General features: G+C 36.0%; 3 protein-coding genes across 3 annotated transcripts in view; all 3 read left to right on the top strand.

The window, feature by feature from the left end:
• Positions 1–614: 614 nt before the first annotated feature.
• LOC106136895 (uncharacterized) lies at positions 615–2,525 on the top strand. Its single transcript, XM_060954640.1, has 2 exons — positions 615–630; positions 1,372–2,525. Exons 1-2 carry the CDS (start codon positions 615–617, stop codon positions 2,523–2,525), a joined length of 1,170 nt encoding a protein of 389 aa, XP_060810623.1.
• Positions 2,526–7,424: 4,899 nt separating this feature from the next.
• On the top strand, positions 7,425–12,154 carry LOC106136896 (uncharacterized). Its single transcript, XM_060953350.1, has 8 exons — positions 7,425–7,521; positions 8,777–8,855; positions 9,179–9,362; positions 9,828–10,049; positions 10,677–10,826; positions 10,921–10,992; positions 11,543–11,668; positions 11,936–12,154. Exons 1-8 carry the CDS (start codon positions 7,425–7,427, stop codon positions 12,152–12,154), a joined length of 1,149 nt encoding a protein of 382 aa, XP_060809333.1.
• An 8,253-nt stretch (positions 12,155–20,407) lies between these two features.
• Positions 20,408–23,166, top strand: part of LOC106136980 (serine/threonine-protein phosphatase 2A regulatory subunit B'' subunit beta) — a 92,555-nt gene continuing 89,796 nt past the window's right edge. Inside the window, exon 1 of the mRNA XM_013337699.2 lies at positions 20,408–21,572. Within this exon, the coding sequence (XP_013193153.2) occupies positions 20,682–21,572 (891 nt within the window). The 5' untranslated portion in view covers positions 20,408–20,681. The remainder of the gene's footprint in view (positions 21,573–23,166) is intronic.

Here is a 23,166-nt window from a genome sequence, read left to right as displayed (position 1 = left end):
ATTGAACGCATATTTAGGAAAACAACTGGTTGCTCAATGTTCAACCTCATCATGGCCATGTTGGCTCATCCATGGTGTCTCGAGGTAATTTAAGCTATGTGACCAATTATTTTTGCAATTGAGATATTTATTGACCGTCCAAAAATAGCAATATCAATAAACTTAATTTGCATTCCAACGTCCTTCACCTTTCTCGTTTCGACGCAAAGTCTGCGAAACGTCTTAAAGTCGTCTTAATTTCGTCCTTGCTCTAATTTTTATTTATAGTAAAATATTACATTTGTATAATTCATATTCATACAGTACTTGCAAACTTTTTTTTTTACCACCAGAATACCAGGAAACATATAATTGTTACCATCAGTAATATAATGTCGAGCCTAAATTATAAAGTGGTGTCAATCGGCGCTAAGTGAAAGAAACAGCAAGTGCTCCTGGTTACTGCCTCCTGAAAGTGTAACTGACACACTTCTTATAGCAACAAGAAAATAAAGATTTTGTGCAATCTTTACCTTCAGAGTGCCGGCTGGTCTACGTCAATGTTTGTAGTGGAGGAGGGTATAAATCTATGCATCTTTAGTTTTGTTGTCACACTGTGCCGGACTTATACAGACATGAGGAGCGCGGTAAGTTGACTCGTCTGCCGTAAAAGTGAAACCTTTGTGTGCGTTAGTAAAACTCGGTTTAATATTTGACTAATGGGTGTGAGGTTACTGTGGACATAACAATCTCATTCGGATCTTTGGGGACAAGTTAATCTATGACGGAAAAAGTTTTGTATGAGGCAAATATGTAGGGCAATACACTGATTACCTACTTTTTTTTCTATATTTAATTTATTTCTTCCTTTATTAATTTTAATCTTGACATATTTTTCATTAAGTTTCTATTATTTTATACATAAGTGTATTAAATTTCGCTGATGTATAAAAATACACGAAATTTTATGATCAAGTTTATGATCTTTTTTGAAAGAAATAAAACGATGCATGATGTGAATGAAATACGATATTTTTGCCGCTTCCTTGCAAATGAGCGATAATCTGAATATATAAGCTAATTAGATAAGCTGAAACCAAATCTCAATTTTTATATCCAATGTCTTCTATGAACTGAACTTTACAATAACTGAACTGAAGAAAAAGGGTTCTTATTTTTTTTTAAATAAACACAAATAATTAAAAAAATCAAATTTAATCTTTTGAAAGTTATAATAAAAATTTAGTTAGTGTTTGGACTGGGCTGTGTTCTTAAAGAAATAATATAATATAAGAGAGTTTCGAGACGTGTCAGTAAAGTGCTTTAATGAAATGCCCAAAAATATATTATCCCTAATCATTATTTCAACAACTAAATTCTGTTTGCAGGTAGTATTATTTTCGTTAGTGGCGGCAGTCGCTGCGGAGGCCCCATACCACCTGCCTAGACCGGCACCCCAGGCTCCAGCGTTCCATTATCCAGCACCATCACCGCCGCCAGCACCGCGACCGCCAGCACCTGCCCCTCAGCCTAACTTCGGATACCAATACAACCCACCGCCCCCTCCATCCCCACCTGCCCCGCAACCACAGCCTTTTTACCCTCAACCTGCACCCCAACCACAACCATACTACCCACCAGCACCAGCTCCTCAGCCACAACCCGCACCCATCCCTCAACCAGCTCCAAATTCAGGATACAATTACCCGTCACCTCCTATTCAACCTTTCTTATTACCTCAGCCTACCCCCCAGCCTCAGCCGGCTCGACAACCACAGCCAGCCCCACAACCTATAGCTTATCGTCCACCAAGCACTTCTTACGGGGTCCCTCAGATTAATTTTCCCCAACAGCAACCTCAACCTTTGCCTCAACCTCAGCCGTCGTATCACGTTCCTTTGCCCCAAGTAATACCACAGCCTCAACCCCAGCCTCAGCCGCAACCTAGCCCGTCATATGGCTTGCCCCAGCCACAGATTGCCCCACAGCCTGCGCCTGTCCCTATTTCTTATTATCAGCCACAGCGCTCTCAAGCCGGATACTCTTACCAATCAGCGCAATCGAGCTCTCAGTTCCCTCTTCAAACCCAACAATCGTTCGGAAACTCACAAGCATCCCTGTCAAGTTATCAGGCGGATTCTAACCAGTATCGACAGGCCCAAGTACAGAGTCAATCTCCTCATAATGAAGCCCTCGATTCTATTGTGGTTAATAGAGTGTCAAACATAATAAAGGATGACGAACACAGTTCAGCTAAAAGCGCCGGGTACCAGTCACTAGTATCGGGAATATCTCTGGAGAATGCTCGTCCGAGTGTTGAATTGATCTCATTCACGCACACTTCATCATTGGGATCAACTCAAAGTGGAAGTGCAACAGGATCCCAGTCATCAGGGGCATCGTCTACTATATCAGGCCCATCATCAGACTATGGGCTACCAGTAGTCACAGCGAATAGTCAGTCATCCGGAGAATCGCAATCACAAGCAAGCTTTAATTTATTACCGCAGGCACAACCATCCACTTCTTATGGCAGTCCAAATTAATATAAGAATAATGTAAAAAATTGTAAATAAATGTTTATATTTTAATTTGATTTTGTTTTATGTGACAAAACATTGTAGTTAATAAATAAATAAAAAACAAAAAAAAAATTGCTCTTTATTATTTCTTGGCACATTAATTTGTTTCATGTGGTTTACGTAGTTGAATATTCAGTTCATCATTAATTTATCAGCGCGTATAATTTTCATGTAGATTGGATATTTTGCTACTTCATCGTCCTAAAAAAGAAACAGAATTATTTGTACATAAATTTAGTAGTAAATACGAAATACTAAGCGAAAGACACACGCTAAAATTATGTAGCAATATTGGACTTATTAGTATTAAGAAAGGTTTATCATCACATCTCAAGGATCTCCAAATTTATAAGTACCATCATCGCACTGGCATTTTACTGGGACGGACCCCGGTTATAAGTTCTCACGTACACTTTTACGATAAAGGCTTTTAGACAAATGTATAAATGTCAACATGTTTTAATACAAAAACGCAGTGAGTTTGAATCTAATATTCTTCCCCCTTGCGTTAATCCTGGTTTCATACTCATCTCTTTTTAACATGTTCTTGGATCATCATGATCACTACATGAATATGTCTATTAGTCGCTTTTTACAACATCCATGGAAGAAAGAGCGGTCGTTTTCTAAAGTGTCAGAAACCACACGGTATAATTGGTTCGAATTCGATATCCTAACAAAATAATTTAACAAGTCATTCACTAAGGCTTAGTTTATATTACTAGAAAGTCGTTATTTTGCTAACTAGATATTGAAGTATGTACATACGAAGCAAACATCATGATCGGAGGTTTGAACCGTTTGAGTCACTCTACATTTATGGATGCATGAAGAATTAGCAGTTTTCACATAATGGGAATGGGTTAATGGTGGTGCCACAGGAACCGTCACAGGCGTTGAAGTTACGGGTGCTGAATGTGTTGATATTGGAATCAAAACCGGCGCAGTCGCAACATTCGGCACCTCTGAGCTAATCGGCTTTTGGTCTTGTTCCTTTTGAACAGCTTTAGTCTGAAAATACATGAATGCGGTCTTTGAAATTTTGTCACATAACTTATTAGAGCATATTTACGAGCCGAAAGAGCCGAAAATAAAAGTGATATGTATGACACTTATCTAGGTAGATTTAACCTGTTTGTGTGATGAACCCTATTTTCACAAACCGAATGTTAAAATTAGTCTCATTTAAAAAGTAGAGTCAAAATTTTTATTATTGTCTGACGCACAATGATGAGACGACGTACGTAGCGAAAGATCATTTAATATTTTTGGAATTTAAGAAATACTAGCCTGCAGATAAATGGCTCTGATCGCGTTTTGAAATGATCGTGTACAGGTGCATTCATTGAATTTTTCTGGTGGTATATACTGTACAGAGCATTGGCAAGCTACGTTGGTCACTCTTGGACCTTTTTGAGGAGTTCTTGGAGTCGCGCTAGTCTTTACTTGCCCCATTGGTTGACAGGGTGACATCGACGAGTTTTGGCTGGAACACTGACATGAGACAGAACCTTGTGCACTATATTGAGGGCGTGTACTGCTATAACTGTATGTACTAGTTTTAGGGTCATTAATTTCAGGCGTTTTTACTTCCTGGAACCAAAATACCCAATTTACACTTTTAACGAAACTATAGAAATATATTTGGATAAATTATGCAACGAAATTCTTATATCAAGTTGTGAAGCAATCGTTAAGTGGATAAAACTATCGCCGATCTAATATTTATGAATGTTTCTATATTTTATTTACTGTCCTAATTACTTTCGTTATTTATGTGTTCATGTTAATATTTCGGATTATAAAATTGAATACCTGATGTGGCTGTTGTCCGATTTCAGGCGTTCCTATATCATATTGAGTGTGTGCCTCAACTTTTGTCACTGAAACTTTAACGCAATGGCATTCAACATCTCTATTATTATCACAAGGTGGAAGTTTTTTTCTTTCATTCAGAGTATTCGGTTTATTCTCGTATATTGTCAATATTTCAGTTCTTGTGTCGCTGCGTATTTCCTGAGGTCTCTCCTTTGTATCACCCTCAGTTACAACGATCTCGATTGATTTTTCGTAATCAACATCGTATATGTGACTAGTGGCCATACTACTGGATTTAAGCGCGCTTTTCTTTTGGCCTAGTGTGTCAGAACACACAGCTTTGACATTTCCCCTACAAATTATAAAAAAAATAAAAGTAAAAAGCGATAGGAAGTTAAGCCTGCAAAAGGACAATTCATTACACAAAATTTACACCTTCGATGAAGCAATCGAAAGAATTCACAATTAAAATTATTGAAATTTTAAAATACTCGTACAATCTAATAAGATTTATTTTGATTGAGAATAATTATATCTACTTACCGCTTATAATCAGATGCTGTGGCCGATGGTTGCTTCGGTTTCATTATAAATTCGCAGCTGTTACAAGACCTTTTTTAACATATTAAGATGTTTATTAAGGTAATCCGTTGTTAGGGAAACTCAATAAAAATGAATTGAATCTATAAAAAACTAAATTTTACTTACTTTTTAGACATATCCTTTTTACACTGTACAATACCCCGTTTTTTGAAATGACTGAAATAAAAAGCGATTTTTATATAAAGTGGAATAAATATAGATCTTATTGATTGCATTATTGTCCTCCTAGCGTTAGTCTCCGTTGCTATCACCATCGATTCTTTTTTCATTTGATTTGAGACTATCAAATAAAGCAAAAATATAATTAAAGGTTGTGTCAAACCTTTTCATGGTGGCCAATAATTTTTTAGGCTTCTGGGGTGGAGAATATTCGGTCACTCTGAAAGAAACAATATGTTAAGTATCTCAAATGATTCAGTTCTACAAACTTCCATGGAAGTATCTAACTAAAGTGGAAAAGTACAAACGGGAAAAAATATTTTTCGTACCCATTTGCGTTTTTCTAATTGCAATTAAAAAACAACATACAGTAGAAAGTACTGAGCATAGGAAGCTGAAATTTGTATGAAAGCATGTTGTTATTCCTTGGGAAATTCATAAATTCCCACGGCAATGGGTTTTAGATTAATCCAATACAACATACGTGTTTTGGCTGAACTTCTGGTCCTCTTGAACAAACTGCCCATATTTTTCATCCAACCATTTTGCAAAATTGGAGAAATCTGGAGTATTTTCTATCTTTCCTTGATCCTGGTAAGGAGGGTGATGCTCCTGAAACAATATTTACAATATATACTCCTCCTCTTCTGCCTTAACCTTATCAATGAGGGTCGTGATCTATCTCTTCCATCGTCGTCGGTCTTTCGAGTTTTGAGTTCAAGTTTCTAGGATCTAGTCGGTCCATCTCAACGGGCTTTGATGTATGTGTCGCAAGTATCATATTATTCCAGTTCCTCAGTGAATAGTTTTAATATGATTAAAAATTATGATCACCTTACCATAGTCACATGACTGGTTTCGTTCACAGTCGCTCCGTATTACAACAACCCGACTTACCTATCCAGGATCAAGGTAGGTACACCCCAGGCTACTCTGTGTGGTGACAATGCAATCGGCAATAATGCCCGGACGATGAGGAAAATTAATTCCTTTGTTTTATTGTAAACGAAATAATTTTAGTAACTGATCATTAATGCTTAAGTAAGCTTTCTTCGATTTACCTGCGTGTACCAACGAAATGCTTTTACGAAAAAGTTGGGACCTCCTTTTCTCACTCTAGACTGGTTTCTTTGATAAGTGGGTTGCTAAAAAATTAATTAACATTTTTGAATATACCAAAGAAATGAGAAGAAAAAAGAAGTGAAAAGATTAAGTAAAGAATTATAGCAAGCAATTAAGAAGCAAGTATAATTTTGTCGAGCAGATAGCATCGGTTAATGTGTTGACCGTTTTAGATGACTATAATCTGCAATAAAAATCTGCATACAATAACTTTGTTTTCAAGAATATAGAGCTTCTACATGAAGAGCATATGTGAAAAAGCTGTATAAAGAAGACCCTGTTCTTTAAAAAAGGGGTTAGCTAGCCGATATATCACAAAAAGATTTCTTTATAAGTTGGTACTTATAGCAAGTTATTACACACACCACTTTTAACCATATCTGGACTTTCTTAAAAAGACACAATAATTCAGTTAATTCTCTAGTCTAGCGACACAAACAACCTATGTATATATTTGGTAATTTTAATAGAGGAAGATGGGGGATCACATAATACTTACCACTTCTGCGTAGTAAACAAGAGGGTTCCCTATGCTTTCGTAGTAATTGAACCATGGTTCTTGCATATTGCTGGGTGCCCCAAAACTATAGAAATTGTCACAATTGCAAACACTTGATGTAGAAGACATTACTAATGATTTACGAAAATAATTATAAGGAAAGGTGGAAATTGGATGTCTATTGGCTAGGTTGATTGACATTTGTCAAGAAGTTTAGGATGAAATAGGAAAAACAGATAAAGCTAAAGCTCAGAGTTTTTATTCCTTTATTTCGAGACTATTGGCCAACGACCACTCTGGATACATAAAATATTGAAACGTAATTAATCACCGATTTCAAAACGTACCAACTTATATGAATATGTCTGTGACCTAAAAATATGATCGCGACGAAGCCATGTTAAAATACCAGCCTTAGATTTTATTTATACACAGCTAAGTACTACCAGTTTCGATTTTTGATCAAATTCTTAGTTCTCCTGGCGTTAGTCCCTGTTGCATTTTCATCTTTCTGAAGTAAGTCAGGTTTTTGATCAACCTAACTTATTTCTCGCGTGGCCCACTTAGCCAGAGCACAACCAACTTGATTACATTTCTTATGACATACCTAATTAAATGTCTCTTCCTCTCTTACAATAAGTATATGAAAAGGGGTGAATAAAATGTGGAGTTTCTTGATGATCGTTAATATATGTGCTCCAGGCACGACAGGAGCAGCCAGTCGCTGGTTCTTACGGATACATCCACCTTCAAGATCTGGTAAATGGTCAATGTAACATACATTTAATTACGTCTATATTCCTTACGGGCTAGACAGATCCAATTGTCTTGAAAAGACTAAAATGCCACGTTCAGCTATTAAAATATTTTTATAGTAGTAACGTATGTCTGTTGAGCAGTATATACCTATGTATCATTACTTTAATTTTGCTTTATTCGCAGATTTAAACTGTAATGACAGAGTTAGTATGAAGAGGTTTTCGAAAAATCAAGATTTGGAATATGCCCATAAACTAAGTATGTATAGCTTAGTATTTATACACATATTAACATACAGATTATTACGCCTCTGCTCCGGGGAGGCAGCCAAATATATACAAACTTCTTTTAGTTCAGACACCAGTCTCTCATATTCTTACCTATGTTATGTAAATACATATTACATATATTTTTATTTTCTCTCAAATATCAAGTAGTATTTACTATTAGAGAAAATAAAAATATTTGATTTGATTTTGATTCTGCTGCATATTTTTTTATCTTTTTATTCCAATTCGCCAGTATAGAATACTCTGGTAGCCTTTCCCTAAGTATTTTACCATTTACACGCATCTTCTTTATCTGCTTTGTTAACTCTGTCTGCTTTTTTAGCTTTTATTCATCCCCTCAATATGACCAGATCATTCATACTTATTTCTATTCTTGTAACTACATCAATATCACATCACAGTATTTCCTTATAATACTGTCACGCAATTTAACACCGCTTATTCTTACTCCTTCACGCTCTCATTTCCACGGCGTAAATTTAGCAAAAACCCACTTTACATTCTTTTAAATCTGTCAAAAAACCCAAGGTGGCGCAACGCATTATTTCATACCATCACATTATTCTATTCTCAATATAAAAACAATTAATAATTTATATAAAATCTGTTACTTCAAATAGATAATGTTAAGCTAGTCGAAGCTTTGGTTTGATTTTATTGTTTCTTTTTCAGATCCCTTGAGTCATTGCGAAACAATAATTGCGGAATTTCTTTTCGGTTCGAAAGGGAACGATGGTGGTAACTAAGTTATTTATATACAGGAATCTAAACAAATAAAATACGGTTTCACGAATACGCAATATAGAAACATATATACTCATCGTGATCGTGCCTCTTTCATGGAGGGAAACCACTACATCTTTCCATTTGATACGACCGGTTTTATCGAGTGATGTTGCAGGTGTATTCTAGTTAACGATAATCTATTTTACCTATACTAATTACAAATTTGGTAAATTTTATAGCTGAGAAGACTGAAAGTGAATATGGATCGCCACCAAAAAGTGTCCAGCTTGAACAATATCCTACTGGAAATTTTATGAGGTATTACTCGTACCTATCAAGTATCCCAGGCTGCCCAAAGTAGAAATCCTTTTCCATTCCTGATGGCTTTTCTGTATCCTGTTTTGTACTAGTTTTTACCCGTGGCTTAGGCTGCGTAAAGGTAAGCGGTAAGTGGCATTAAACAATGTTTCCCTCCCTATTTATACTTGTACTTTTTTTCGCGATAAAAATGCCCCTCCAAGGTTAACTACTCCTACTGAGCCGATTTAAGTTTCCTTAAATCGGCTCAGTAGTTTAAGTATGAAGAGGTACATTAAATATTTTTTATATTTATTGAAATGTTGAAAACATTTGATCCCCAGAGCTGAATTGTTCCGCAACGTAAGTGGTGTCCACAAGCCATTGTTGGCGTACATGATACCGGGCCACTACCACCTCAAACTCACCAACGACCACATGCAGACGGCCATCAACGCCTTCTCTATCTTCATCAACGGGAACATGGACGACATTCTGAGGCTTCCAGCTAAATATGTTTTAAACTCTGTATGATTTGTTTAGTGGTCAAATTAATGCTTTTTATTCCGGTCAGCGAAGAAAAACTTCCTGCGCGGATTGTAAAAGTCAATCAAGTGTAGGGTCTGTTAACTTGAGATTGATTATTCGTTTAGACAATGGGTTTGCAATATGCCACTATTTAATTTTTTTTTCCTAAGCCAACCAGGTCTTTGAAACTTGTGATCACTTGGGTATCCACTAAGTGGTCCAATTCTTTTTATGTCCTTCATTTTATGTCGGTTTGTCCAACCACGTTTCAGTAAAATCTTTATAAATTCCATCGGGGGTGGGAGCTTAAGTTTATAACATTATAGTTAATGCATGTCATAAAGCGATATCCTTATACTTATTACACTGTAAAATTCACAAGACTATTTAGATAATTAATAAAAATTGCTGTACAATTAAATTTATATTAATTTTGATGAAATTTACTGAGATAATTAAAAACAGGCACGCACGATAGCCATGATGACGATTGCCCAAGAGAAGCTCGCAGCAACGTGGACTGTAGTCAAGAATGGTAAACCGAACAATGAAATTTCGTACGCCACTTTGGAGGCCTATCGTCCGCTGTTCAAGTACGTCAACGGAAGAGAAATAGGGAGGCTTAACCTGTCCGATAGCAGGATACTGAAGTTCATTGGAACACACCCTGATTTGACACGACATCAGGTAATTGGAGGGATATGTTTCCGCAAAAGTATATTTTTCCTTTACATTTCACGTTAATGTATATTATATAAATTTAAACAGGGAGACTACTAAAGTATGTTTTGTCGGTTTTCTAATATTGTACGTAAAAGTCATATCCTCGAGAAGAAGTCTTGCTGATTTAAGCTATCAGGCGCTTTGTCTTAGACCTTAGAGACAATTTGGTGAACAAATCTGACATTATTATCTATATACTTACCAACAAGCTTACCTTACCCAATACCGAACACAACCGTTACCATTAACCATTACAATACCAAAACGTTACCTGGATATAATAGATATAATACATATATATATAAGAGATGATTAAAACAAGACAAATCGAGCTTATCTACAACTGATGGTTCGTGAGGAAGACATCGACAAGACAGCCATCATCACACCGATGGGACTATTCGAATTCCCACGAATGTGTCCAGGTCTCAAGAACGCAGGTCAAACCTTCCAACGTTTCATCCACCAAGTACTCAGAGGACAACCTTTCGTTTTTCCATTCTCACCTTCTGAAACGGAGTATTACTTAACTTCCTACAAATCCTGGAGGATCTCTCTCTCTCCAAATCTACATTACATGTATCTTTACAGGTGGGCGTTATTGCTAGCAACTATATCAAACTTAACTTACAGTGGACGGATCCAAAATATCTTAACCAAATGAACAATTTACTATGCGGGGTTCCTATGCTTCACATGCGTAAACTGCCACCACATACGTTTTTACAACTGTCTCATCAGGTATGTAAATTTTCACAACCAAGGAATAATAGAGATCTATTCCGAACCGAAGAAATTGCAACCAAGCAATAAATTTCATTGATTTATTCAACAGGTTTTCTATCACATCCAAGCATGCGATCCTATACAACGAAGGTTTTATCTTAAAATGATGACTAGGACTCAGGTAACATATACATTGCTATGTCTGTATTTATTCTTTATAACAATGTTGAGACGTTCATATTTTATTTTTATACATACATAAAACCACGCCTTTTCCCGGAGAGGTAGGCAGAGACTACCTCTTACCACTTGCCATGATCTCTGCATACTTCCTTCGCTTCATCCACATTCATAACTAGATATTATTATTAACTTTTATTTTTATCCGAAGTTAATTCTAAACAAATTTAACTTTTATCGGAAGCTTTTTATCCCTGATTAGACACTTGAGTTTTGGGTTTGAGAGTATTAAGTTAGATCAGACCAAAACTGATTTAACTTTTTCTGGAAGTTTCCTCTTGTAGGCGATGGGCTAGCAACCTGTCACAATTTGAATCTCAATTCTATCAAGAAGCCATATAGCGGAATGGGGCCTTTCAGCCTTTTCGAGGCTGTTGGCTCTGTCTACCCCATATTAACCGGACTCAATATTGTACTGAAGCACCTCACATTTTTTGGGTGTCGCTTTTAGAAAACACAGACTAGTAATTTTGCTATGAATGTTTCACCAGACGTTAGGAAGAGCATTCAGCTGGAGTGCTCGTGATGTGGCGCGGCTTGGCTTGCTGTTAGCTGAAGTATCCGAAAACGAGCTAACTGCCATCAAACCTCAAGCGATGGCTGGAATTACCCCACAAGTAAGGAAATTAACTCTACATACCGTACTTTATAGCATTTATCTGCAAATTATTACACTATGCTATAATCTGCGGTTTAACGTATCTTCTTTCTCTGTGTGTTAATCCCCGTTCCATCTTTACCAGTCTGGAGTGGAGCCCGAGGTCTACTGCCTTAGTCGCCTTGTACAATATCCTAGTAAATGAGATTCTAAAGTGCCGCAAAACCATAGGTTACAATCTGTGGCTAACGAATATACGAGTACCTTTTTAATTTATTGCTTAAAGGTAATGTTAGAGATACCAGCGAAGAATTTGAAGCATATTTCTGAATCTCAAATCCGATACATTGATCAAAAATCACTTAACATCATGGCGAAGAAGCTCAAGGCGTACCAGGATCTCATCGGGACCAACCATGCCAAATATTCGCATCAAAAAAGATTAACGCTAAGTGTCTTTACATTATTTCTGCATAGAATATCTTTGTATCCAAGTTTCATGTGAAATAAAATACACTTTTATTAAACGAAAATATTTTATTTACTTTATTCTTTATTATTCCTGGTTTTGATATAATTTTACTATATGAAGTGGCGGAAGATGAAAACTGAAGTGGCCGTCTATTTGGCGTCTTGCTTCCAACTACAACAAAAAAATATGTATAAGAGTAAAAAAACCTACTTTAATAATGTATCAGATTATAAATCCTATCTTTTGCCTAATCAAACAAAACCAAGAAACAGAGACGATTTAAAAAGTACTTTATGTAATTTCAGTATTATCAGGACAATCGAGCCATTTTTGAGTATAAAGCATTAAACAATTTTACTTTTCTTACCAACAGACAAAGAAAATCGGTTTGAGTTGACTTATCCAACATATCACACCGCCCATTAGGTATGCTCGTGCAATCTTGAAATTCGGTGTTTTGTATATCATTCCTAGGTGTTTTCTTTATATGTTCACAATAATCTCCTTTAGGTATACTTGCCAAACATGCTGAACAGTCAGTATTTGTGATTTGAATTTCTCTTGAAGGTTTTTTTGTAATATTATTAAGTTTCTCAGCCTTTACACTATTTCTTTCTTCATTTTCGTTTCTTTTAGGCTTATTTACGCATTGTAGACATTCAGCATACATAATTTGACTTTCTTTTGAAGCTTTAACTGTAAAATCAAGCACCTGACGTTTTTTACATTCATCAATACATGCATCATTTATGTTTTCAACATTTGTTTTAACCATATTATTATTCGAGTGTTCAACATTTTTTGTCGAAGATTTTTTATCTGAATACGTTTGAAAAATCATTGAGGTTTGTACTGATTTATTCGATTTTGGTAAAGCCTCGTCGCATTTACATCTAAAAAAAAAATGTATTTTTACGGTGAGAAAAGTAATGCTAGTATAATGAGAAGTTCATTTGAAGAAATTATACAACATACAATCATTGAAACATGACAACTCTGTTTATCAAAATCCGTATAAAGTTGCAACATAAGGGCCGTCCTTGATTTTTAATAATAAATGACACCTATATCCCTGCTTTCAACTTTTCAACTCCCAACAATACTTTGAGTATGCTTTAAAATAATTTTCTTACCCAAAAATATCTTCGTCATTTTTTGTAGCTGGTAAGAGTACAACATAATCCTTATTATCTATATGTTTAATTTCATTGTTGGGAGTACCAATAGTGAATTTTCCCAATTCATGGAAATAATTATGGCAACAGTTACAATATAAAATTACATATTTCTGGCCTGTTTCAATCTTATTTACGTCATCAAGTAAATTATCCATTATTTCTTTTTGAAGCCTTATTTCATCTGGATTGAGCTGGCTGCTTAAAAGTTTATCGTACTGCTCGTTGTTATCTTTGGTTTGAAGAGTCGTCTTTTCACCTTTTTTTATTGTTTCGGTTGTGTTGTTATTTACTTCAATGCATAGTCGAAGATTAATTGCATCGCCAAGTTTAACTGCTGTAGAAAAAGGTTCTTTCATAGTAATATCATTGTAAGGTTTGTTAGTTGATTCAAGTGTACGAGAGTCATTACTACTCTCGACAATAGTTTCTAAAGTCTCAGATACCATATTTTCAGATGTGTTTTTTGGAAGTTTATTAGATGTGATGTTTTGTTTTATGTTTTTACTTATATCTGGATCGACTGTATCGACATATTCTGTGGGCGATTTATTTTTTACAGATGATTTATCCAAAATCGTATTGCCCAAGGCGAGTTCAGATGCAATGGCTTTGGATTTTGAAGGTAAATAAAGAGTTTTTAATTGCTGAGAATCAGTTTTTCGTGTTTGTGATTTATTTACTGGAACATTTATCTTTGGCGAGCTGGTCCTTTTCTTTTGCAACACCGGTGATTTCATATCGTTAGTTTGTGAATTTGTATGAAATTTTCGTAGTATAGAAGAACGTTGCAATTTTTTCTTTTCTGGCTGTTTATTGCTAGGTTTATTAATCGTACGTGGATCTGCGGTTTCAGGAGTTTCATTCTGTTTGAGAATTTTTGAGTTCAATATTTCAGATATCTGCAAGTAATAAAATAAATCCGTACATAATTCAACTATGTTTTTGTTATTGTGATATATGTGATATTACACTGATTAGACTATGGTCGTGTGAGTCACTAATATATAAAGGAATAATTTCCTGGACGTATAAAATAATAACATAATGCAATTTCAAAGTAGAAATAACGATAACAGTGCACAAATGTAGGAATTTGTTAAAACTACTATAATTGAGGATTAGAGATTTTGTTGACTATTCTAAATGCTACACAAAATATAATTAGAATGAATAATTACTGGTGCTGCTGCTGTTTTCTTTTTAATAACCTCTTGGACAATAACGGCATTAGGCGTTGTTTTTTCAGCTTCCGGAACTTTAATTTCTAGGAGATACAAACAACAAAGAATTTTAGTGAAAGTAGGTATTATGTACCTATTGTATAAAGCTTTTCCTGCCTTCCCTTGCATAAATCTAGTTTTTAATACCGGTCAGGCCACGTCTAGCGAAGATTACCCTAAATCAAGGAGCGCGCATGAAAAGATTTATGAATGAAATTGCAGCCTCTGTCTTCCCTTTAGGAAAAGAGAAATTAAAACTGAGTTCACCGTTCACGTAGGGGTTGCAGCATGGGGTCAAGCCCAACTTATTAAAGTGATTTAAGTGATTAGTCAATATGAATTTAAAATACATACCATTTAACCTGTCCATGCTAGAACCAGTAAATACGCCGCCATAACGTTTAATCCAGGATCTAAAATATAAAAATATCTTGGTGTAATGAAATTATTAAGACAAAGATCCGTAGTTTTTACTACGCTTTTATTGTGAAATATATTGATCATATTTGGTACAGGGACATACATTACTTTCTCGGAAATTTTAACTTACAGGGCGACACAATAGGTGTTATTTTAAAACTCATTATGTTTTTACTTACTTGGAAGCTTTCATTAGATACTGATCATATCCTCCTGGTAGGAAGTCATCATTAGTTTCCACAGCCACATAGGCATTGTTGTTCTCAATCTCCATCGGACCTTGCAGTTTCTTACCATCTACAGTGTACAAATCTATGGAGGAGTGCCTTAAATCAAAAATGATTGCTTATTGTTTCTTACGCATTTCGCATTCCGCTGAATTATATTTTATTTTTTAAAGATAAAACTTTTGATCTATTGTTGTATAAATTGAATAGGTAACTTAAATCTAAAAATTAAATTTGAACTATTACATGTATCCATAGTGTGATCGAGCCAAGAAATTCACGGTGGAGTCCCAATAATTCAGCTCATCTGCCGTCAAATGGTATTTCCTCGGAGGGGAGAACACTTGGCCATTTGAAAAGAGGAAAATATCTAAATCATCTATTTCTTTTCTCTCTTCATTTGGCACCTTAGAATTGTCCATTTCACTTTTTTTTTGTTTAATTTATTAGTATTTTTATGAATTAACACCTTTATTTTGAGGATACCCTAAATGATTATAAAGGGATAGTTTTATATTAAATGTAAGGGAAAAACCAAAACATACGTATGCTAGTGGAAAAATAATTAATCGAAACAACACAATCAGATTTTAATTTTGTAAGGAAAGAATTGAAATTTTATATTTTCCTAGTGTAAATAAACTAAAAACTCTGACATCGATAATGTCAAATCAAAATGATTTAAAAGTGTTTTAAAAGAGATACAAGTGAAGCCAGGGAAACTGAGGTAAAACGCAATGTCTTAAACCTGGAACGAATTTGTGCTGTAACGTTACATGGCGTAAAAGGCGGCTAAAGGGTCACCTTAAGTGGCTCTCTACGTGTACTTTTGTTGTAAAATAGTACTGTGGGTTCTGTTTTAGTTGTTTAGGAGAAATTTGATTTAGAAGCTAAAAATGAAATAAAGATATATTGAGAGAGGACTCAGTTATTAATTTTATAGTTTACGTAAACCTGCGCGTCATTCACATCTTTTTTTTAATTTTACCCTTATAGCCTCTTAAGTCAATCGTTAAATAGCCTTTTTTGAGAGTTTGAGAACTGGAACTCTTTTGTGTATTCTCTAAATAGTTATGCTTTACTTAGAACTTCATCAATTGGAGGGTTCCGCTTTCACCCTGCGATTTCATTACATTTCGTTTCCGGGGTCAATGGTCACCGCGCCCGTGGGTGTCGTCAACACTTGGCATTAAACGCGCCTTTTCACCCTTGCTCAACACTCCCCGTCAATTGGAACAACCAAAATGTTTATGATTTTTACTCATGATCTTAGGTGACCGAAATCTTCACTTCAACATCATGGCATACCTCTATATCCGTACATATAAATAGGAAAATTCGTTCCTCTTCAACTTTACCAACATGGGAAAATGAGTAGGGGCAAAACTATCATTATTTACAAATAAAAGAAGACCGTATAGATCGTTCTTACATGTCATATGTAACATTTATGGAGAGAGTGGTGTAGACGAGCCATAGAAATATTGGATTACTATATTATTCAGGTTTTTTATGATGATTTAACAAAATTCATGCTATGCAGTCTTTTCACGCCTCTATCTATCTGTAATCCATAGCAGATTTTGATGCGGTCTTGTTCACTTTCTTAAAATAACTTTTTAATTTATTATTATTTACTTTAATAACGTGCCGTGTGGTGCCGGCAACAATATAAAAAAGAATAGGACCACTCCATCTCTTTCCCATGGATAATTCTTCTTTTAGGTGATGGGCAATAAACCTGTTACTATTTGAATCTGTCTACCCCGCAAGGGACATAGACGTGATTATATGAATGAATATTTATTAGGCATTGAAAATTGTATCTATTCCTATATACTAGCTACAAGAACGTTTTCACATGATGCCATATTCGTTCGGCCATAGTCACGTTATATACGTATAGTTGCACCGCTTGCGCAAGATCCAAAAAAGGTATCATCAATTTAAGTGAAAGGAGCTTATAAGCATGTATCTAAGCACGATTGCTTACTTCCTTGTTTGATTTGAATACATTATTTAGTTGCGCATTGTTATTTTCATGTAAATCTTTAAAGAAAACTTATAGCATCCATAAATCTGCATCGGATCGCTATTAATTTATATTCTAGATACTGTTTTTTCCCACTTAACTTGATAAAATTATTGTTAATCATAAGAGCCAAGTGCAATTACATTGTCAAATGTTTTTTTTTTTAAATTAAATGCGATAATTCTTTCAAGTTTTCGATCAGCAGCTGTACTTACTAAACATAATATTTCTTTCTTATATACGAATTTAATTTCTTCATAGCGAGTGTAGTGCACGTTAGGTCATGGTTAATTTGCATTCGGTTTCACTTTTCTCCAGACCGATTGTATTAGGCTGTGTGCGAGGCACGTCACGCGATCGGCCGGCCCCGCAGAGCCTCAAAGCTGACATCGCCATTCGCCATGGGCCGGCTTTTTCTTCTCTAACTAACCATAAGTATAAGGGTGTAAAAACGGAATATTGATACTAATATTATATTGAGTAACGCGAGCTTTCAAATTTTGAAACCACACTTATTTGTCTGCTCTGCAAAACTTATTAATTTGGTGCTTGTAAAGTATTCGTTTTCTAACTATACGTAGACACAGCTAATAAGAAGACTGAAAGGCCACGTTCAGCTCTATGGCTTTATGATGGCATTGAAATTCAAATAGGTAGTGACATATTCGTTTTCTATAGAGTTTTCAATCAAAATGTAAGTCAATCTTTCCAAAACTGTACGCGACGGTTTATCATTTGGCACTGAGGCAGACAGAATCTTCAAGGGTAACATTATTACAACTTACTCTATATTTGTAGGTAACGGTATGTATTTTATTCACACGTTCACGAATTGACGTCAGAAACTACATCTTCCTACCCGCTACGACACCTGGGTTATATAATCCTTTTGATTCATCTACATTCACCAATCTTTTCATGAAGGCTCGTTGGTTTCTTTGTTTACTAACATCGAATTAAATAAAGGACTTTATCCCAGTTACATCCTTGTCTCTCTGGAGAGGTGACCGAGGTGCACTTTTTGACCGTAAGTTTGAATTGGGTAAGCCAGATAATACGAAGAGACTTCCGTCTGCAACTTTTTGGTTGAACCTGACTCGTATTAAGTTGATCATGGTTAAAGCTACTCTAAAATAAATGAAAGTGCCTATTCCTTTAGTAGCCTTAATAATTGAAGCTTTCTACATATAAGACACAATATTAAATTGCTATTGTGAAGCGAACGTATATATAGATATGAATATATTTATCGGTTTATTGACATAGCGCTGCTGCACAGATCAAATATCTCAAATTCTTAGAAGCATGATGTTTGAGTTAATTAGGATACGATAATTATATTTCCGAGAATTCGTCAAGCAATATACCTACCTCATTAGTTAAGTTGTTTTTTTATATTTTTGTTATGTTCCCCAAAAGGGAAATTGTATCCCGATACGACTCTATAAGTATTTTTTAAGTTATTTATAAGTGTAATTTTTTCTGTTTTACGAGTACTTGTGTACAAAGAGTAAAAAATTTTTTGAGAAACAAAAACCCGACTTTTGTATTTTTGTAGTATGAATTATATAATTTAAGTAGGTATGGAATTTTTTTATATTTTATAATACCCACCTAAAGGCATTTCCATTCAAAGTACATAAGTTCATTTATTCCAGTTAATTTTTTTTTTAAATGAACCAACTATTAAGGTTTTGCTACGACTATTGTTTATACAAACTTATACTTGCATAAGTATAATATAATGTGAGCCTAGGTATTTTGTGATGTTTGTTGGCTAGCTTCACGGCCGCTATAAATTGTCGACCTCCGTGGGTAATCGTGTTTGTGTAGTATTATTTATTTCCATTATTACCGTCCTAATATTAATTACCTCAGTACAACCAAAGAGATATTAAGTTAGATTACGTGGGACTAAAATATGGAACAGTTATGATTGGTGAGTCAATAAATTCTTAAGATTTCAACTAATATTCTTAAGGATAATATGAAAACGACGAAACAACGAATGTAACTGGAACAATACTATGATGACAGAGATCGAAAGAATTGATTTTAACTTACCTTATAATTTGTTTTAAAATATTACGTCTAAAAATATAGTGCAAGTCGCACTCGCGCACAAAGGATTCCGTAATCCGTACAATTATCATTACGATTTTTTATTCTTTATCTTTTTGTTAAAGTTTATATGAGGAAAAATATAGGAAAAAGAAGTTGCAAGAGTCCTAAGGAGTTTCAAAAGCTTAATTTGGATTAATGCTTTTGTCAACTTAAAATGACTAAATTATCGAGAGCCAACTAATCTCACTTCCGATCTAAAATAGCCGTAATATCGAGGAAGTGTAAGGAAGTAAGTAAAAAAGATTTTTTTGGTCGCCGCACGACAGCGCGTGCATTGCCATCAGTTCATAGAAAAAAAAAAGTAAAAAGGGGAGCGTACGTAAATAAATATACGCGTGCTATTTGTAGCGGGACGCGCGTGCGCGCGGTCGCGTCGTCGGCTCATAGAGTTACCATAAGTACAGACAAGACAATCTTATTTTTAGTCAAATATAATAGTTATTTCATTTAACAATAAATATTTCATTGGAATTTGATTTGACCTTAAAAATCATGCCTGCCTTATGCAAAAAATATCAAATTTATTAAATAAGTTTTAATCAAGAGCTAAAACGAGCAAATCATGCATTTAATCGCAACACAGTGTTGTATTGTAATTGACATTGACTATTGTAAGGCCTAAAATTCTAACATTGTTACATTTTTAACTTATTTGTTCTATGATGATTAGACGTTATTGTGAGCGAGTTGCAACTCGCCGCCCAATGTGCATTTCGCCCAACCTTCTATGACCAAAACAAGGCCCTGAATTTATTTTGAGTTTAATTTTTTATTTTATCTGAAGTATGAAGTTGATACGTATTCTGAAACAATTATTTGATGATACTTTAATAGCAAACTTAGGTCAAAATAATGTGAACATCGTCTGAATGTAAATATTAGAAATCATAATAGGTAATAGGTAACTATATAAAGGTCAACTGGTAGAACCCGAGTTGTTGACATCACGTCAGGATATCTGTCGAGCAAGGATACAGGACTGGATTTTACAGCGTGCGGGCGTCGGGAGTGGCGCGGGGCTGGCGGCGAGGCGCCTCTCACCGTGCGGGCGCCGCCGCGCGCCGCGCCGCAGTCCGAGACACGCGCCGCCGCCGGCTTGTTGTCCGTCCCTGTTCTATCCCGCATCGCGACACGCGATCGCCGCCTTTGTTTACCGTCAAACGCGCTCCTACTGCAGACCAGCTGATTCACAGTGATTTATGTTCCTCAAGTTCTTTCGGTGAGATCCTAGTTACCAGTGAGATACAACAGTGATTCAGTGCTATTAGTTTTGAGTGTAGATGGAGTATATCGCTAGCCCGTGAAGCGGCCGGCGCGGTGCGCGCGTCTCCGCATAGTTCTGGTGCGAGTGGCCCGGCCATGGCAGCCACGGCTCGCCGAGAGATCGACACCGGCGAGGAGGACATCGCCGCCATCGCCAAACAGATATCGGATCATGCTGAGGCCATTTACCAGACGTGGAAAGCGCGCGGCTTAGCACCAACAGAGATTTTATCTTGTAGACCTGCACCGCAATTAAAGCTGGCGGAAAGTTTGCGAACTAAACCCAAACCGGAGCCAAAGCCGGATTTAAAGCAAAGGCCCGAGTTTAGACGGGAACACCGACCAGAAATATTAAGAGAACAGAGGTCCGAAGTTAAAAGGGAACAAAGACAGGAGTCCCGACGAGAGATACGTCCAGAGCCAGAAGGAGAAACAATAGAAGTAATACTACCTCCAGATCTAGTGCCGCAAAGAAATGGTACAGAAGGAGTAGGTGGTGGCGCTAGGCGCCCGGATCCCGCAGCAATGCGTCTAGAAGTAGCTCGTGAAGAAGAGCGGCTTCTCCGTGCATTGCGTACAGGAGGAGTAGTAGCGGAACGATCAGCCGAAAGGCCTGATGTTGTACCGCCAATTTCCCTTGTAGACTATGCTAAAAGTAGATATCAAGATCGGCTTGACACTGGAGCCAGAAAGCCTGCAGCCGGAGCAAGTGGCGAAAGGCGAGCTTCTCTTGGCTCTCATGTTACTGAGGCTAGATCTAAGTTTGAGGCACGAGCTCGTCGAGCTTCGAGTGCTGGTGCTGGTGAAACTACAACAGCTGCTGGAGGAGCTACACCAGTGCGGCCTTTCTTAACTCGTGGTTCGGTCGCTGAAAGAGTTTTGATGTTTGAACGATGTCCTAGTGAAGCTACACTTGAGCTTGCTAAAAGAAAATCTCCAGCGGCTACGACGTGGCGGGGACCCCACGATGTCATCAATAAAGCACAGGTTAGTTAGTTTTTCATTATACGAGTAGCTACAAATTTTATTCTCAATATATTTTTTCAGCCTGAATTGTAAATACGAAGCCTACCTACATAATGAAGCACCTGTTTAGTTGAACAATGCAAACAGTTAATTATTCGTTGGTTGTTTGTCGTCGTCGTCGCGTCAGACAGTCATACACATGCAGCCGGAGCTATACCGCAGAGGTGTACCTACATAAACATATAGCATAAAAGGCAGGTATGGACCGCGCCGAGTCTACATGATTGTACGTCATTCATGACATCAGCAATTGTTGAGTTTACTAACACAGTATTTAGACACGTTCCTCAGCAGGATTTTCCCCGTGGTACTAAGAATAAATTTGCGAATGCTAATTGAACGGGTAGACTTCCAACAAATTTGATGCAAACATTTGAACAGATGTTATAATCTGTAATTTCTGTAACCAAGGTAATGAAAGTTAGATATTGATTGCGGTCTGAGTTTTTAACAGAAAATCTTCAATTTAGGAGACAATTTAATGACCAAATTGAACAAACAAATACAATGCAACGGGACTGATCGAATTATAATAATGAGACTTATTCGATTAGAATATGAGTCCAATGAACCATTTAGTGTGGCGTTATTCAATCATGCGCAGCGCAAATCTTGTTGGTATCGTGATGTACGTTGCTCCCGCTCGGTTGCATTTTTGTCATATTGCCAATTTGTTTCGCGATGAACCCTTCTCATAAGATGAAGTAAGACCACAGCTCACAGTCATGAATTCATGAACATTGACCGAGGTATCTCTCAGGTTACATATTCAACTTTCATGTATAACTTTCCCAGCAGGTATCCACGTTACGTGAAGAATTTCATTACTTGTGTCATAGTTCAAGTTCGTCTACAATACATCATCACTAGTGAGGCCACGTGATTAAGGTTTTCAGTGTTGGTAAATGTTATATCTCAGATTCTTGTACAAGTTGTTTTCAAGGATATATACATGAATAATATAAGGTTAATTGTTTCATGGATGTTGGGATCCCAAAGTTATTTTTTTTTATATTTATTCGAATTCCGATTAAAATTTTGTATTTTGTGGAAATATTCATATAGCATTGAAGAATTACATTAGGAAAAACATTCTTAATATAACAGTATTTTTCATGTTCCGAATCACAATCAGTAATAGGCAGTTTATTTACAACACAAAAATTCATATCACGGAAGGAACAGGTGCTGCTTGTATACAAAATTATAACTGTATATTACCCGGACAGTAAAGCACTCGATTCGTATTGGGAGCTCATTGAAATGTAAATAATGTTAGTAGGACAAGTGTAGACACGGCACATATATTTCTGTACGAAAAAATATCTTTTTTTAATGATGTCGACGATTCTTGCGTTGGAAATTCTACAAGAAGAATACTTAAACATAAAAATGCCATACTAATAGTAATCAAGGGTTTTTATTACCACCTTACCTAACCTTATATTGGTATTGGGCCAGGTCTAAGTTCAGTTAGATAGTGACACGATTTTATAGGTGCAACTAAGTATACGTACATATATACATAATGTATATGTGTTTATACTCCCTTGAG

This window comes from Amyelois transitella, chromosome 4 (genome assembly GCF_032362555.1).
Source record: "Amyelois transitella isolate CPQ chromosome 4, ilAmyTran1.1, whole genome shotgun sequence".
NCBI classification, from domain to species: domain Eukaryota; kingdom Metazoa; phylum Arthropoda; class Insecta; order Lepidoptera; family Pyralidae; genus Amyelois; species Amyelois transitella.
This window is presented reverse-complemented; position numbering and strand designations above follow the sequence as displayed.